This window comes from Electrophorus electricus, chromosome 8 (assembly GCF_013358815.1).
Source record: "Electrophorus electricus isolate fEleEle1 chromosome 8, fEleEle1.pri, whole genome shotgun sequence".
NCBI classification, from domain to species: domain Eukaryota; kingdom Metazoa; phylum Chordata; class Actinopteri; order Gymnotiformes; family Gymnotidae; genus Electrophorus; species Electrophorus electricus.
Genome location: NC_049542.1, coordinates 13,691,307 through 13,707,385, shown reverse-complemented (window position 1 = coordinate 13,707,385; position 16,079 = coordinate 13,691,307). Strand labels below are relative to the sequence as shown.

The window sequence follows — 16,079 nt, the reverse complement described above, 5'->3', positions numbered from 1 at the left end:
CACAGCCTATAAAGCCTGGCCACATTGGATTGCTCAGACTGGAACCACACGTGGACCACAGTGCAGAGGAAGGCGGCGTGCTGTGGAGGGAGGGAGAGAGAGAGACAGCGCGAGCGCAGCAGGAGCAGAAGCAGAAGCAGAAGGTGGCGTGGAGTGCAGCTGAAGGGTACGAGAGGGAAGACCTGCCCAGTGGGGAAGTAAAGAGGAGACAGTGCTCTGCCGGTACAGTGGCTGCTCCTGGAGACGACCGCCTTGTCCCATAGCTACCAGAACTTCCAGAAAAACACAGACATTCACATGGGGCATTAACGGCAAATGCATCTGACAGTGGAGTTTAGCCCCTGATAGGAAAGAACAGGAGCAGTGCACGTGCAGCGCTCTTAGTTTGCCCTCTTTGCATGATCCATGCATGCCTATTTCCAACGAGCTCTGGACCACATCTGAGATCTAAGCCAAAGACAGCTCCCAAAGTTTCTGTGCCCGGAAAGATGTCATTTGCAATGGTGCGCCCGGCCCCGAGCCGATACTTGTATTCCGAGATCTCCATGATGTCCGAGGATGAGGAGAACGGCAGTGAGAGCTCAGGCTCGGATGATCGCTCCTTCCGGCTGGACACCTCAGGCTATGAGCTCAAGGTGGCAGGCAGAAAGCGGAAGCCGGGTGGCAGCGGGCGGATCAGCGGAGTGTCAGTGGGCCTGCCAGGCATCCCGGTGGTGAGTGAGGGGCGACAGCGCAATGCAGCGAATGCCCGCGAGCGGGACCGCACCAACAGCGTCAACACGGCCTTCACTGCCCTCAGGACTCTGATCCCCACCGAGCCAGCCGACAGGAAGCTGTCCAAGATAGAGACACTGCGGCTGGCCTCCAGCTACATCTCGCACCTGGGCAATGTGCTGCTGGTGGGCGAGGCCTGCGGAGATGGACAGCCCTGCCACAGTGGAGGTCCTGCTGCCTCCTACCACCTCCACCACAGCTCGCCCGGACGTGACTCTGAGAACTCGCAGCCCAAACAGATCTGCACTTTCTGCCTCAGCAACCAAAGGAAAATGGTGAGTGGCACATGCAGATATATGTCTTTGCTAGAGACATCACACTGGTCAACCACGATTTGGCTTCTAGCAAAACAAATACTTGATTGTGTGGGATTTTTTTTTGCACACTGAATCTAAATATATTTTCAGAATCAACCATAATTCACTTGTATGTTATGTATAGCATGGAAAAGCAAGTAATGTGAAGCCCCTACATGTTGGACCACCTCTCATTTCACTTCTAAAATGCACATCTGTACATACTGTAATAACAGTCATTTATGAATAAGAAATATATGCTTAATGCAAAATTTAACTGCCATCACTTAAAAACCATATGTGGTCCAAAAATTCTAAAACCAGATTTGAATTCAGCATAAAAAGTAATTTAAAAAAAAGGTCCACCTATTTTAATTTGTGGGGCAAAATTAAGGTTTAAATTTACCAGGTGTGCACATGAAATGCTGTTCCAAGCAAGATTCCAAGAATGACATTTAGCCTGTAATTTCTTAATGCATCTTAAGGAGGTCATGTGGATTGAACATGAATTTATCATTTAGAATAGCAAATAACATACAAAACTTTGTGTAAATAAAAAATACTGCATTGAAATATTCACAAGGCTTAATAATAAAAGATGAGAATCTGTGCAACTTACACTCGGCACATGAGGTAGAATAATATTACTAAAATAATTTCTAGTATATTACCATTTCGCTACTATTGCCATCAATATAGTGTTTTATGCCCCCCTCTAATAAACACAATTAATTCTGACAGAACATAAGGGCTACTGAAAAGTACACGAGGGAACAAGTCACTTGGAGCTATCTGAACTGGAGTTATTACACTATCCATGTGTCCCATTATAACTCAAACAATATCTTGATTACAGCCATCGGTGCTACCGTTACTCCACAGACAGGCGTTAGCAAAAGATGGGATTAGCCACAGGCCAGCGGAAAGTATCTGATCAACATGTGACTGTCAGGCAGCATACAAACACATCATCCATCTTCCCGAGCGCCGCTCTGGGGGGAGGGACCGAGCTGACCTTAGCCCGCGAAGCTGACACCGAGGCACATTAAAAATAAAACCGTAAATCTCACCCTGGCCATGAGGACTACAATAACACCAAACCAAAAACAGAGGGGAAAACTGTAATTTAAACTCAGCCGTCAGATGTGAAATACAACATGCGCCTGGGACAATTAGAGCCAGCCATGAAGCTGGAAGGCATGCCGACTCGGTATATCACCACCATGCTGTGCATTTAAGCCGCAAAAAATTGATGCACATCCAAATACTGTTCACTGGGAAATCCAAAGGAAAAAAGAGCCTGTTTAATACACTGGGCAGAAAACACATAAAACTGTAGCGGTCAAGATGCGGAGGAATGGTACCAAGCAATACTGATGCTGACGCTCAGTATTATGGCATATGCATGTGCAAGATGAATAGGCAAATGGGAGACATAAATATGCAAATGTAAATGTTCCGTGATTTAAATATCAGGCCCGGAGCATTCTGGGAACATCTGTTCCAGTTGCTTCCGCCAAGCACCACAGGATCATTCTGAGCGATTTACACTCACATCCTGTGTTGTTCTATGGTTCTTCCTCACTGCCCAATTAATAACCCTGTCAGGCTAAACACACAACCTGCTGAATCCCTCAGCTCAGAGATAAATCTGTGTGAAGGGGCACCATGCTCTGTTTGAAAATGTTAAATAATAATAGTAATAATAATAAAAACAGAAAGAAGAGGAAAAAAGGAAAGGAGAGGCGCTTCTAACAGCTGATTCTACAAGGTGAATCACGCAATGGATTTTGAAGGACTGCGTCAGCTGGACTCCAAGGTTTAAGAAACCTTGTGGAACATTAAAAGCACTGGTTAATAAACCGGTAAGCTACAGACAAACTCTGGAATAGGAATGCTTCCTATTTTCCCAGATTTGTCAGGTAACGTGTGGCAAAACAAATGTCATTCACACACAGAACAGATCAGGCTGCATGCATTTTAACTACAGGAGGCAAACAACACAAAAGCTTCTCCAATGGAAGCCAAGAAATGCAAGGCGATTTCTTCAGCAGTGAGTGCAGTGTTGAGGCCTTAGTAAGGAGGTAATATTTAAGGGGGCAATATTTAAAACAAGAGCAGGGCGGTATTTGTAGTCAGGTTTAAGAAGCGAGCATGCTTGCTCCAGACTGCAGCACAGACTTCACCCTGGTTAGTGCTCATTACACCAGGCCAAGACTCTCCGCCTCTAAAAAACAGAGAAAAACACGCCGGAAAGAAAACACTTTGAGGTAGTCAAAACGCGAATGTGTGCTTGCCAACCTTAAAACGACTGTGCTCTGAAGCAAAACAGAGAGAGATCTTTCAGAACCACCAACGTAGCAGACAAGCGGTGGCCTAAATGAGATACAGGCAGCTGGCCACTGGTTCCTCGCAACATCCAAGTCAAGAGTAAAAACTGATTTGTGCATGTGTCAGGGGGGGAAAAAAAAATTACCATAAAAATCTCTTCTCCCCAGAAAAATGACACATCTGGCAAAGATTTAACCCAGGACGTAAACAGAGTCAAACCATCTTCTGTGCATGTGAAGATGTATACTGAAGGAACACACACACACAGACACCTCCACAAGATAGCTTTTTTGAACAGCTTATATTAACCTATATTTCGTCTGAGGCACAATTATTGGAATTAAATGTTAACTATAAGAAGGTAGAAGCACAAGCACCTTCCTTTCATTTTTTACTATGTTCCTACTCTTCACCAGCAGAGCCACACAGCCCTTTAGAAGCAAGCAAACACACACACGTTTAGAAGCAAGCACTCCTCTTGCAACATGAAATACAGGTTTAATAGCTTTAGCAGGTGAAGACAGGGGCTTTGACAGGGGGATTGCTCAACCGGATACATGGGAGGGATGTTGTTAGCTTGGGGATGTGGTAGATGAGAGTGGGGGTGAGTTTTATATGGTGCATTCAAAACAGCCTGTATGTGCGTAGAGACAGTTTGCGAGGCGCACTCTAGGTGCCTCGTTTCCTCCCCGAGGTAGAGGCAACTGCACAGGTTGCTGATCGAGTGTGGGGCTAGGCTGGGGATCGGCTTCTGCAGCAATGTGCCCGCTCTCTGTAGACCTGACCAGGCTTCCGTCAGCACCCGCATGTGGAAGTCCTTAGAACAGCAACTGATGCCAACATGAGTAAATGTCTGACACATCCTGAGATTCATCCAGCTATCCCAGCAGTTATCGCACTGTGATTTCTATGGAACATGCGGAGGAATTTGCTCTACCATGAGTTATTCACTGTAAAGTAACACAAAGGGAAAATAAAATGGCAAGAATACTTTGAGGTTTTTTGCACTTAATATTTTAAACACAAAAAAAAGGTTAAACTATTACTTAAACCTCATTAAACTCTTGACCATCAAATACATGCACTATAAACAGTGTTTACACAGAGTACCCAATTCACACTGTAATGGCTTAAGATGAAATGGCAATTTGTATTTTAGGAGACTTGCTGTAATGCCCAATAACACAAAATCTTCAAAAACAAAGAGAAAGAAAGAAAGTGCTTTAAATAATAGAGTTACAGTTCAAAGTCCTTTTAGTGTACCAAGGTGCCATCATTACTTGTCAACCTGGAATGAACGCAAATATTTGCATTGTGTCTGAAGCTTGGGGTGACAGCTTAAGGGAAGGGAAAAGAGGAACCAGGGGGCTAAATGTCTCTTTGCTGGCTCTGCAACTGAAGAATTTGTTAAGATGTGCTCAGCCAAGCTTACAGCAATTTTGAGGAAAAGGGTACTGAGGCCTACAAATGGTCAGGGGCATAATCGGTCTGTCCACTGGAGCCCCAGTCCAGAGAAATTGACTCTTTGCAGCATGTTAGGCAGGATATGAAAAACAAATATAGATGAAATCCTATTCATCTGGCATAAGTGATCCCCTGAGTCACCTCAGTGGTGACTTAAAGGTGGCACTGAATTGAGAGAGAGAGAAGGCCTTTGGAGCTGGGCACATTTTTAAATGAGATTTTGTCTGACATCAATTAAGGGCTGATTGTTTTGACCAAGAACCTCTTCTACATCTGAACATCGTGCTGGTAACAATGAATTTCCCTTCAGCTGGTGCTGTCTGCAAACAAATGGGAAAATGTGAGCCCGTGCCTGTGCGTGCGTTGACGTGGAGCAGTCAGTAAACGGAGAACGAACTTCAGACTAACTGGAAGGAGTAAGAAAGCAGGAAAATGCATGTCACTTGCTAAATGTCTGTAATTCCATGTACATTTCTGTTATTAAATCTAAAGTATGTTTTTTTTTTCCTTCTTATCACAGAGCAAAGACAGAGAGAGAAAAACAGCCTTGAGAAGCTAATACAAAGAGGAACCAGAATGGACTTGCAGCGGACAGAAGACTTGACTTTACGATGTATATGTGCAAACAATAATTCATATTCAATCCTATGTAAATCCCAATTGGACCTGTCCCTCACCAGTCTGAAGCTGACTCAGGCAGCCACGAGGAGCCGGCCACCTGGTTGCCTGGTGACCCATCTGCCTCAGATCTCCAGCATGCTGGGAGTGCGGTGCGGTATGCTGGAGTTCACCACGGGTCTAGACCGGGCCCTGAAACGATGGCATACACTGCCCTGGGGGACGTGGCATGGATCGGGGACATGGCCTGGCTCACAGGGTGGAAGCAGCGCTTAAGTTTCCAGACTATGACTATGAGGCGGACCCGACTCCCACACAGCACTACAGAGCCAGAACCAGCACGGGCATGAGGACATGCAAATGCGCTTGTCCTGTTTCAGCTTTATAGATAATGAGTGAATGAAGACAAAAATAAGACTGTCTTCAACAAATCACATATGATATATGCAGCAATGTTTTGATTTTTTGCAAATTTGGTCAAAGACGACTGCATTTAATTGTAACTAAGCAAGCAATAAATTAAATTCTACATAATGTAATGTAAAATAAATATGGAAATATTTCTATACTCCTTGTTGATTAAATTAAAAAAAGTCATTAAGTCCTTTATTCTGAATAGTTTTTTTTTTTAAATTGGCTCCAGTCAGGTCAGATTTCAACCTTACAGCTCAGTAATTTAGAATTACAACAAAAGGACCTGAGCACAGACAGATAAAGATCAAACCCTCTCATTTCACGGTCTCTATCTAAAATCTCTGTTTCAGAGTTCCTTCTCTCTAAGACACATCTGGTCAACCACAAATTAAAAAAAAAATAAAATAAACACCCCCCAAAACACCCAACCTTGTGGAGGTCAGTTCAGAGTAAAACAACCTTTTTCAGGAGACAGTTTGTAAAGAACGCAGCGCCAATTGTAGCTCACCTTACAGTTTTCCAATTCAAGTATTTCTGTATATTTTCATTTCTTTCAGTCCACACACACATGCAAACTCATGCAAAACACTTTTGGTTCTCATTACCATTGAGATATCTGTGAACAAGAATCTTGTTAATCATGTTTTAAGTATTTGATTGTTTCAGTGTAGTACAGTCCCTGCTGTAGCAACCCTCCCAGACACCTATTACTTATTGGCCACCTGAGCGCTCAGACAGTCACAGCCGCGCAGCTCATATGAGAGGACCCAGTTCTTTATACAGCCCTCCGAGAGAAACACGCTCACCGATGGGTATTAGAGACCCGGTTGAGCTCCAGCAGTGCATAGACAGGGCACGCGGGGGTGAGGGTTGGTGGAGGAAAGTGGGCGCAGGGGTGGGTTATGGTGGTGCTGCTCTGTGGTGTATGGAGAGCAGCTGGAACAGATGCAGACAGGTAGGGCTCCCAGAACCACCAGCAACCCTGGTATTGGGCCCAGCAGGAGGCAGGAGGCGTCTCCACGCTCCCTAGCACAAGGGCCCCAAAGTCTGCCACTCACGCCTCCTCCAACCTCTCTCGTTCTGGTCACTTTGGAGAATATTTTACGTCCCCCCGGCACTTTGCAGATCAGGTTACTGCCATAGTCCCATCAGCGACTCCCCTAGAATGACTCCATCTCGGATGCGGGTGGGCCTTGCTCCACCTTTCCTTCAGTGTGCCATTCTATCATCCCTTCATCAGTACACAATACACAGTGCCATGTCAGCACATGAACCCAGTAACCCCTTTCACTGCACACACACACTGAGCCCAGAACAGTCCAACACTGCCATATTGAAATTCTACTGGCTCTACAGTCACTGGTTATAGAGGATTAGGTATTTATCAAATACATTGAATTCATGGTAAAACACTTATGACACTGGGCTTTTAGGTCAGCCAAATGTTCAAAGTTTAGTTTTTAATAAGATTGGCCAGTTATGCTTATATTTGACCCTGATGTTTGACTATAAAAACAAAATGTGGGTGTTATTTACAGCACAACAGCACTACCATGGAAAGAAGAGGGCATATTTCTGGTGAGGTAAAGGCAGTATAAGCTCAGGTTGCTTGCTATTAGCAACTGGGCATCGGGCTACAATTTGTAATAATTACTTGGTCATTATGAATAGAATCATTTAATTTCTTGTCACACTCTTTCATATGTAGAGACCCGACTACAGCATAGAGGTGTCTAGACACTCAGCCTTGAGCAGGGGAGGGGTTGGGGTAGTTTTTCCCCATTTTGACCCTAACCCTCTGCAGAAACAGACCAGACCCATCAACAGGCCGCATGGGGCATTTGTGAGCTCCGGCTCTATAGCAAAGGGCTGGATGACTGTAATAGCACTCCCTGATGGCTGAGTTTCCTATATTCCCCAGACACTGTCTGGTCGATGGTTAGCAGATGACGGGACCCGATTCGGCTCTGTGCAACATCAGCTCGTGTTGCTCCAGTTGTCTCGTCCCAGGGAGCACGGCTCTCTAAGGGGATGAAGAAGGCCAGGGAGGCGTGACGCATGGGCCGGAACCTTCCGGAAGCCCAGATGAAGGGTCTGCTGTCTGCCTCCTGCTTTTTAATTTCTATCATCTTAGTCAGTCGTAGGATCTGAAGCCCATAAAAATAAATCCCTTCATTATTTCTAAAACACTTAAAACCACAATCCTGTGAAAGAGGTCACGTGAAGGTTAGGCCATTATTGCCCAGACTGACAAACAAAAGCTGATGTAAGACACCATTTCCAACGTGGCTTCCATGCCCTGATAAATAAATAAATCTGGAAATTCTTGTACACAAGGCTTTAACCTTGGAGGATGCATGTGGAAAGTTCACGTTTTGGCACTGCAGGTTTCAAATGGGTTTCCCACCTGTCCGCTGAGCATCCGGTACATCATTCAGAGAAAGTCATTATTTATTGAAAATTAAATATCTAATGATGCCCTGAAGCTTTCTCCACTGCAGACTACGGTATTATGACAGAAGTGAAAGCCATCGAAGCAGAGCCAGGAGAGGGAACGGTTTGTCCGAGATCGCAACTTCCCTCCTTATCCATTAACGCAAAACATCCCAATGCTGTCAATTCCGTACAGATATATCTAGATTTTTCTGTTCCTTTTGCTTACAAGCCACAAAGATAAGTTTGTTTTCACCGCTTTTATGTATATTTTCATGTCAGATAAGGGTAGAGGTCTGGGGATGGAAGAGGAATGACTCAGAGGAAGAAGCAGAGTAGTGGATTATGGCGGTCATCAGAGAAATGTACTTGCTGCTAATATGTATGTTTCTTACCAAATTAAATAAAAGCAATTAAAAACTAAGAACCCTTCAGGAAAAATCTCCTTTCTCAGACTGGAGAAGCAGCGTGTATACAGAGTGGGGTGGTGAACCCTAGCCAGCATTTTTGTCAGCTGTGTCTTAAGTGAAGGCACTGAATTCTCCTTTCTCTGAATCCTCTGTCCGACCTCTCCTCTCCCCCCCTGCAGGGAGCTCTCTTCACCCTTTCCCCCCACTGAAGCCCACGCTGGCAGTTGGTTTCAATCAGGCGTTTTGGCAGGACACATGCTGAGCCGACTGGGAGCAGAAGACCGGATGAAAAGGAAGTCCTAAAAATGACGGGACAACAGGTGGCTGTTTTGGCAGTGCTCAAAACGTCTTCTCCCCCGCTTTCTCCCCACCACCCCCCGCCAGCCTTTTACCCACCCACCCCCAGCTTGCACACACCTGCAAGGGCTCAGGCGGCTGCCGACCGTAGGCATGCTTGCTCTGTCTGACCAGCACACAAGCTGCGATTCAGCCGAGTGTCTCCCTCAGACACCCCCCACCCCCCAAATCCCAGACAAGTGCTCTGGATCAACATTCCCCCAGTGACTTAAGAAAACACATCACTGTTTCTCCTTAAATAGACTATTAAACAGAGATTTTCTGCTGACAGCATAGTGACAGGCCAAGATTCCATATAATTTACTAGCGATCTGTCAATTTTATCACCATATTGATTTCAGCATAGCTCAGAAGGCAGACAGCAGACCTGAGTATCTCTGGAATGGAACTGTTCGGAAAAGTAGTACACATGTGACAGATTCAACAGTATGTAGGTGTATCTGCACCTGTCCCAAAAAAGACGACTCATCTGAGATTTAATTTATTGTAAACAAACAAACCAAAATTATTTTACTAAAATAAATGTTTGAGATTCGCAAAAGGCATATTTCCATTTTAGTAGAAAAATAAGTTAATATGAGGAAAGCAGCCTTACTAAAGAAGCAACCATGTGATGACAAATTTGTAATCTATAAGATTATAAAGAAATGAAATAAAATTTATATATATATATATATATATATATATAATATACACACACATTACATTATATATATATATATATATATATATATATATATATATATATATATATAATATACACACACATTACATTATATATATATATATATATATATATATATATATATATATATATATATATATATATATATAATATACACACATTACATTACATTATATTATATATATATATATATATATATATATATATATATATATATATATATATATATATATATATGTGGGGGCCGCCCCCACAGCCCCCCCCCCACACCTTCCAAATGAGCTAAGCGTTCATTTCATTCTTTCTAAGAGGACAAAAACCTCACTCGACTCCCATCTGGAAGCTTGTGTGTGGGTGGGTGTGTGTGTGTGAGGGACCTATGGGTCCCCACTGAATAAAGCACTTAACCCCCCCCCCCCACCTCCACCTTTCCACGTCGGTAATGGAACACCACCCACATTTGCCTCAGTCTAATTTGATAAATCTGAAGAATGGCTCGATCCAATTGGATCCAGGAGAACAAAACAGGCCTTTGTTGTTTTTTTTTTTATAGTACAGACCTTTCATAAAATCCATACCAGTGCCTGCAGAAGTAGAAAAGGCATTAATCATTCCTTTCCCTCAAAGTTTTCATCCACACCGCTTGCTTGTGGTGGGTGGGGGCTTTAGTGAAAAATGGATTAAAACTGCATACATTTCTAGGACAAGCTCTGCAAGATGGTACATTTTATGAAGTTTATTCTTATGCACTCCTACATGTATACTGTAAAGCAGCAATACTCTATCAAATGGAAAAGGACAGAAAGAAAGTGAAGAGGATATGGACATTCTGATGCAGACACTGGCAAAGGAGCAGAGAGTTTAGGGTTAGGGAGCACATCCTACACCCTCAAGTTCTGCACAGCCTTCCATAAAGGAAGTTTTAGTGGTCGATGAGGGCTGGCTACGGTTCTGCCATTCCAGAGTTGAAGGCAAGTGTTCCCGGTGCCTATACACCTGGCTTGTCTTACACTAAAACCACTCTTTAATAAGGTGCTGGACTTCCTTGCAGACAGTCATTATTAATATTAGATTATATTTTAGGAGGAGGATGAGGAGCTAAAATGTCACCGAACATGAAGTCAGGAGCATTATTCAGTCATGCTCAGAAAAAGGAGATCAAATAAGTCAAATGCAGTTTTAACAAATCAATAGCAGTGAGCTCACCACCTCCCCCCACATACTCCTCCACACTGTGGGATCTTCTGGTTATAGCACCAGCAAATAAGGGAGGTGTTGAGGGAGGAGGAGAATTCAGTTGTGCTTTGCCATCATTGGGCTTCCAAAGATAGATGGGCGCACCAAATCCCCTTTTCACAAATTGATTATGAATGTGGGGATTGAAATGGTGTCCACGCCCACCCTCCAGCACCAAGACCTGACTGTGGCTGTTTAAGATACTGTGAGAGGAACTGTGGGTAAAGGGGGAGACCACGATCCTGAGTGCCAAAGATGATGGTGCGCATGGGACGCATGACAGCTTTTTCCACCATGGTTCCAGCTTGACATCCTTCAGTCCATGGCACTCTCTGAACCTGTATCCGGATCAGGGCCATAATTGAAGCGGGTAGGAATTTACTTTTGTGTCTACATATATGCTTATGGAGAAAGCGGACCGGGGTGGGGGCATGGTGCTGATCAGCTCAGATGAAAAGTGTTTCCGCCTCAGAGACAGTGTGTCAACTTATTTGACCTGATTTCAGAGGGAGTGAGTGTGCAAGGGAATAAGGAGTCAGGATGAGTGACAGCTGGAAAGAAAAAGAAAACGCTGTTAGATGAGAGACAGAGGATGGAAAGACCTCTCTCCCCAGTTCAGGTGTATTGGAACCATGCTCGGTAGGGGATCACACTGACAGAATGGAGGCGACTCAGAGCCGTTCATGTCTGTGCTCCGACGACGTAATCCCCATAATTCAGTTGCTCTTCGCCTGCCGCTCTCCTCCTAAGAGATGTACACCAGGCACAGAGCTGTCCGCAGTGCTGTTACAATTCAGTCTTTTTTTCTTTTCTTTTTTTTCCCCTGACTGCCATCGGATTGACCATAGAGCCCATCTGGAAGCCGTCAAAACCCTACACCTGGAGTCGGCAGTGCCCAAGAATTAGACTTGGTATTATCAAAATTTAGGGATGGAGAAATAAAACGCACTTTTTGCTTCAAAAATCTATTCATTTTTAAAGCTTAAATGGGCATGAAATACTGACTTTGACCTGTTTTGCACAGAATTTAGAAGTAAAACGATTACTCGTTATAAGATATTTATTTTTGGTATCAACTAACTTTATTTTCTTTGTGCTTTCGCTCTAGCTTGCAGCCATATACATTGCCATTGCATCCGCGACATCATCATCATGCTAACCTATTTGAAAAGTGAACCACTCGTGATTGCTTACGTGGAATAGGTACCGTTAGCGTTGCGCACCCATGGCTAATGATGCAAGTCTCCAGAAAGCGGTAAATTATTTGTAAAACCATAAACGATCGATTTATCTTTAAAACGTTATACACAAGTTCTCATCATTCTCATTTATATTTTCGCTTGTTAAATTTACCGAAAACTCAAAACTTTCTATTTCCGAAACGTTCTATTTCTATTTGCTTTGGGATAAACAGTCAACCAGAATATGTCTGATTCAACAGGCCCAGCTACTAATGCGCTTTTGGTTGAATGAGAATGGAAAACAAACAAAACAAAACAAACAAAAACAACGTTCATATCTTGATTGTTGCTACCATTTACAAATTATCGAGATTTTTTTTTCACTGCTTTGATTGCTCATATATGTATGAGCATATATGCTCATAAATATTTTTCTTTGCTAGCCCAGTGGTGTGTACTGTGGCAAAAAGAATATAACATTAGGGAGGTTTCTAGTTTAAATCACACGTCTTTGACGCTAACGCTAGATTACTGGAAATCTTTATTTAGCTCTTGCAAACTAGCAAATGCAACGCTACAACAAGATGCCAGTAGGTTACATTAAAAAAATTAAATCTAATTTAGATTGCTTATTATTTTAATACAGCTTCACTGAATGTGTTAAATCTGCAAAGATTTTAAACAATTTATCTTGTAAATGATGCTATCTACATCTAATGATAAGGTTTCATGTCCAGTAGTCCAGCTCTTAGCCCATTAGCGGTTAGTACTTAGCGCACTTTTTACAGTCACGCTGTATGGACTTTTGGTACTTGAAGAAAAGTCCCTCGTTTATAACATACATGAAGCACCACTCAGCCTCTGATTAACAATCCCCAGACAGAAGTAAAGTAGCCTACCTGACTGTTATTATTACAGGCCTACTTTATTTGTTATTATTACAGGACTGTTATTATTACAGGCCTACTTTACTGTTAACTATTACAGCAGTAAAAAAAGTAGCCTACCTGACTATTAACTATTATAGTTGTCTAGAGGTAAACTTGAGTGTTAACTGTTATCATTAGAGAAATAGTCTACTTGATTCTTAACTATTACAGTAGCATAATGGCCTACCAGACTAACTGAGCAGTAGCCTACTTATTACAGTAGTAATGTATCCTACCTGAATTAACTATTACAGCAGTATAGTAGTCTACATGACTTAACTATTAAAACACAAAAGTAGTTTTCCTGACTTAACTTTTAATATAACAATACTCAAGTAGCCTATTCATCAATCTGACCAATAAGCATCAATCTGACCACTTCATTAAGAGATAAAACTCTAGAATGATATTAAAGAACATATATGAATGAAAACTCTTGAATATTTCAGGAGAGATTTAGGGTAAATTCTTGAAAGATATTAGAAAGCAGATTTGAGCAAAGTGGTCCTGTATTTCAGTTGTGTTACGTGAGATATGTACCACTGTAAACTGTGTAGATGGCTATTACCAACCATCATAAGCAGATCTCCTATGGCACTGGGGCAGAAGCAGATGGGAAATGCTTACACATCAGACACTGCCAATGCCAGTCTTTATGCTGCAGAATATCAGGTAGCAGTAACAGTGCCCTCTAATGACCACTAGCCAGCACTACATAATCTGCCTGCACAAAAAGTAATCCTTCATTTTGACAGTGTTAAATGTGGCATCAACTGGGATATGAAGGGAATTTGTATTAACAGAATGAAAGTCCTGTGGGCATTTGCGCATGTCTGCCTCTATCCATTGGGGAGAACAAGCAGAGGTAACCACTTCATCATGTTCAGAGGTGATGTAATGGAACGGTCTACCTGCTCTTCTCTTTCAGACTGAGTCTCACCCTAAAAGCTGTGTCCGCCCACAGAGTGCATGCTGTCTAGCAGCACTGGGGCAAAGCACCAGCACCAGGCTGCTCCTATGGGCCCAGTTCCTGCAACATGGGCTCTTTTGGTACAGGCCCCTAGACTCAGGAGAGAAATATTTAAAAGGCAGACCAGAGCACTGAAATCTCATCAAAGCCATCAGGACGTCCACCCAACTTTCCGGCTAGACCTTCACACTCATGCTCTCCAGCAGCCAGTTACACTCTCTCACACAGAAATGTGCACTCATGCGGACACCCTTAGGGAGGAGTGGGCAGTACCGTCCTGGAGAACACCCCGTCACCTGCTCACACAACTTGATTCACTCTTGCATCCAAGTCTAGGGAGCGCAGGACTAATTAATCTTGCCATTCCAAACCCACTTACCACCTTTGTCCCAGCCACACCCTCACGCTGTCTCCCTCCCCGACTACCGTGCGGAGCTCCCGGGAACACCAGGGCTTTTTACACGCAGTAGCTGCTCAGCAGCTGGGAGCAGGGAGCCCCCCGGCTCAGCCCCAACCCCTTATTCCGCAGCGTGTCTTCATTCATCTTGCCGAGCACATGGAAAAGCCATTGTTGGGGGGAGAAGCCCCCTTCCTGCCTGCTAGGTCTCTGACAGCCGCTGCAGTTGTCTGTATTCCCTCTCCACTGCGCTAACAGGAAATAGCCCTTTATTACAGAGTTGGAGGGGAGGAAGAGGAGGAAGGCTTGAAACTTGGGATTTAGAAGTCTGGAGTTTTATTTGTAGACAAGTGGTGCTTAGAGCTGTATGGGGCTGGGAGGCAATGCTATCTGCTGTCCCCAGGCAAGGTGGAATGGTGGTGGTGGAGTCTGGGGATGTGGAGTAGTAGTAGGGGTAATTTAATGGAGACCAAATGGCGCACGACCACCGTGACTGCATGCGCCGTGCAGCGCGCATGGCGGAAACAGAACTCTGGACCGGATGCCTCTAATAAGGGCTGTCAGAGGAGCCAAAAGACCTGAAGTGCAAACTAGCTTACACTCCTTATCTCATGGGAGTGGAGGAAAAATATATACGTTCCCGAACTGAAGTGAGCCTGAGCACGATGAATTCGGAACAAACAAAAACGTCTCCTCCAGCAGGCTGGCCTGGAACATGGCCCTGAAGCAACAGCCAGATGTAGACACTTTTCTCCACCAGTCTCAGTCAGTCTCCATCTGTCTCAGTAGGTACTGTACCACGGAGCCCAAGGCTCTTTCAATAGAGGTCCCACTGTATATGTGTTGAGAGTGATGGCTCCTCTAGCCCCCTGCAGTTGTTAAGGAAAAGCCATAAGCACTGACCCTAGATTAGCTTTCTTCATGTGAAAAATCTGATGCACCCAAATCCAGGTAACCCACCTCTTTCTCTCAGTATGCTGCACAGATATGTTAAGCATAAGAAAAGCACTACCATTAGGCCCACATGTGAGCGATCTCCATTACAAGGCCAATACTACCATGCCATTGTTTATTCCAACTCTGCTGTTTACCAAGCCACAGGTCTCTAATGACACTCTGCTTGTAAAACATGAAGTACATTCACAAACTAAATAAAGCAAAGTGGTTGTCACTGAGCTTGTGCTTGATTGGATTTTAAAGAGGCATTTAAGCAGCAAGCCTGCCTCATGCTCTCTCTGGAAGCACAGACCTGCCCAAGAACAATACCACCACGAACACAACATTCCTGGTCGCTGCACCATTGCCAAGAACTCTTTTGGATGGCTGACGTGTTTAGGCTGTATGACCCGGCAAACGATTCAGGCCCCAGCGTGCCATGGTTCAGTGATGTTCAATGGACTGTTTAAATTAGAGAGCAGAGGGAGAAATTCTTTAATGGCTGCACATGCAAATCTGGGAAGTGGCAGAGCTCTTGGTAGTGGTGGAAGGCCCATGCTGCCATGGAGGCCTTCACAGAAAAAAAAACAATAGGGCAATCCAATACACACATTGCAGGAACACAGTAATGTCCGACATCCTGGAGGG

The 16,079-nt window shown here is 43.9% G+C and overlaps 2 protein-coding genes across 2 annotated transcripts in view; one reads left to right on the top strand and one right to left on the bottom strand.

The window, feature by feature from the left end:
- bop1 (BOP1 ribosomal biogenesis factor) overlaps positions 1 to 16,079 on the bottom strand; it is a 47,339-nt gene that overhangs the window by 24,540 nt on the left and 6,720 nt on the right. The window lies entirely within an intron of this gene.
- On the top strand, positions 57 to 6,049 carry scxa (scleraxis bHLH transcription factor a). Its single transcript, XM_027027283.2, has 2 exons — positions 57 to 1,049; positions 5,386 to 6,049. Exons 1-2 carry the CDS (start codon positions 399 to 401, stop codon positions 5,422 to 5,424), a joined length of 690 nt encoding a protein of 229 aa, XP_026883084.2. The 5' UTR covers positions 57 to 398; the 3' UTR covers positions 5,425 to 6,049.

What these genes read in the sequence shown, in the direction of transcription:
- scxa (XM_027027283.2), top strand. Translation starts at nt 399, where the DNA reads ATGATCCATGCATGCCTATTTCCAACGAGCTCTGGACCACATCTGAGA. An exon ending in TCAGCAACCAAAGGAAAATG is followed by an intron (nt 1,050 to 5,385) that starts GTGAGTGGCACA and finishes TTCTTATCACAG; the next exon opens with AGCAAAGACAGAGAGAGAAA.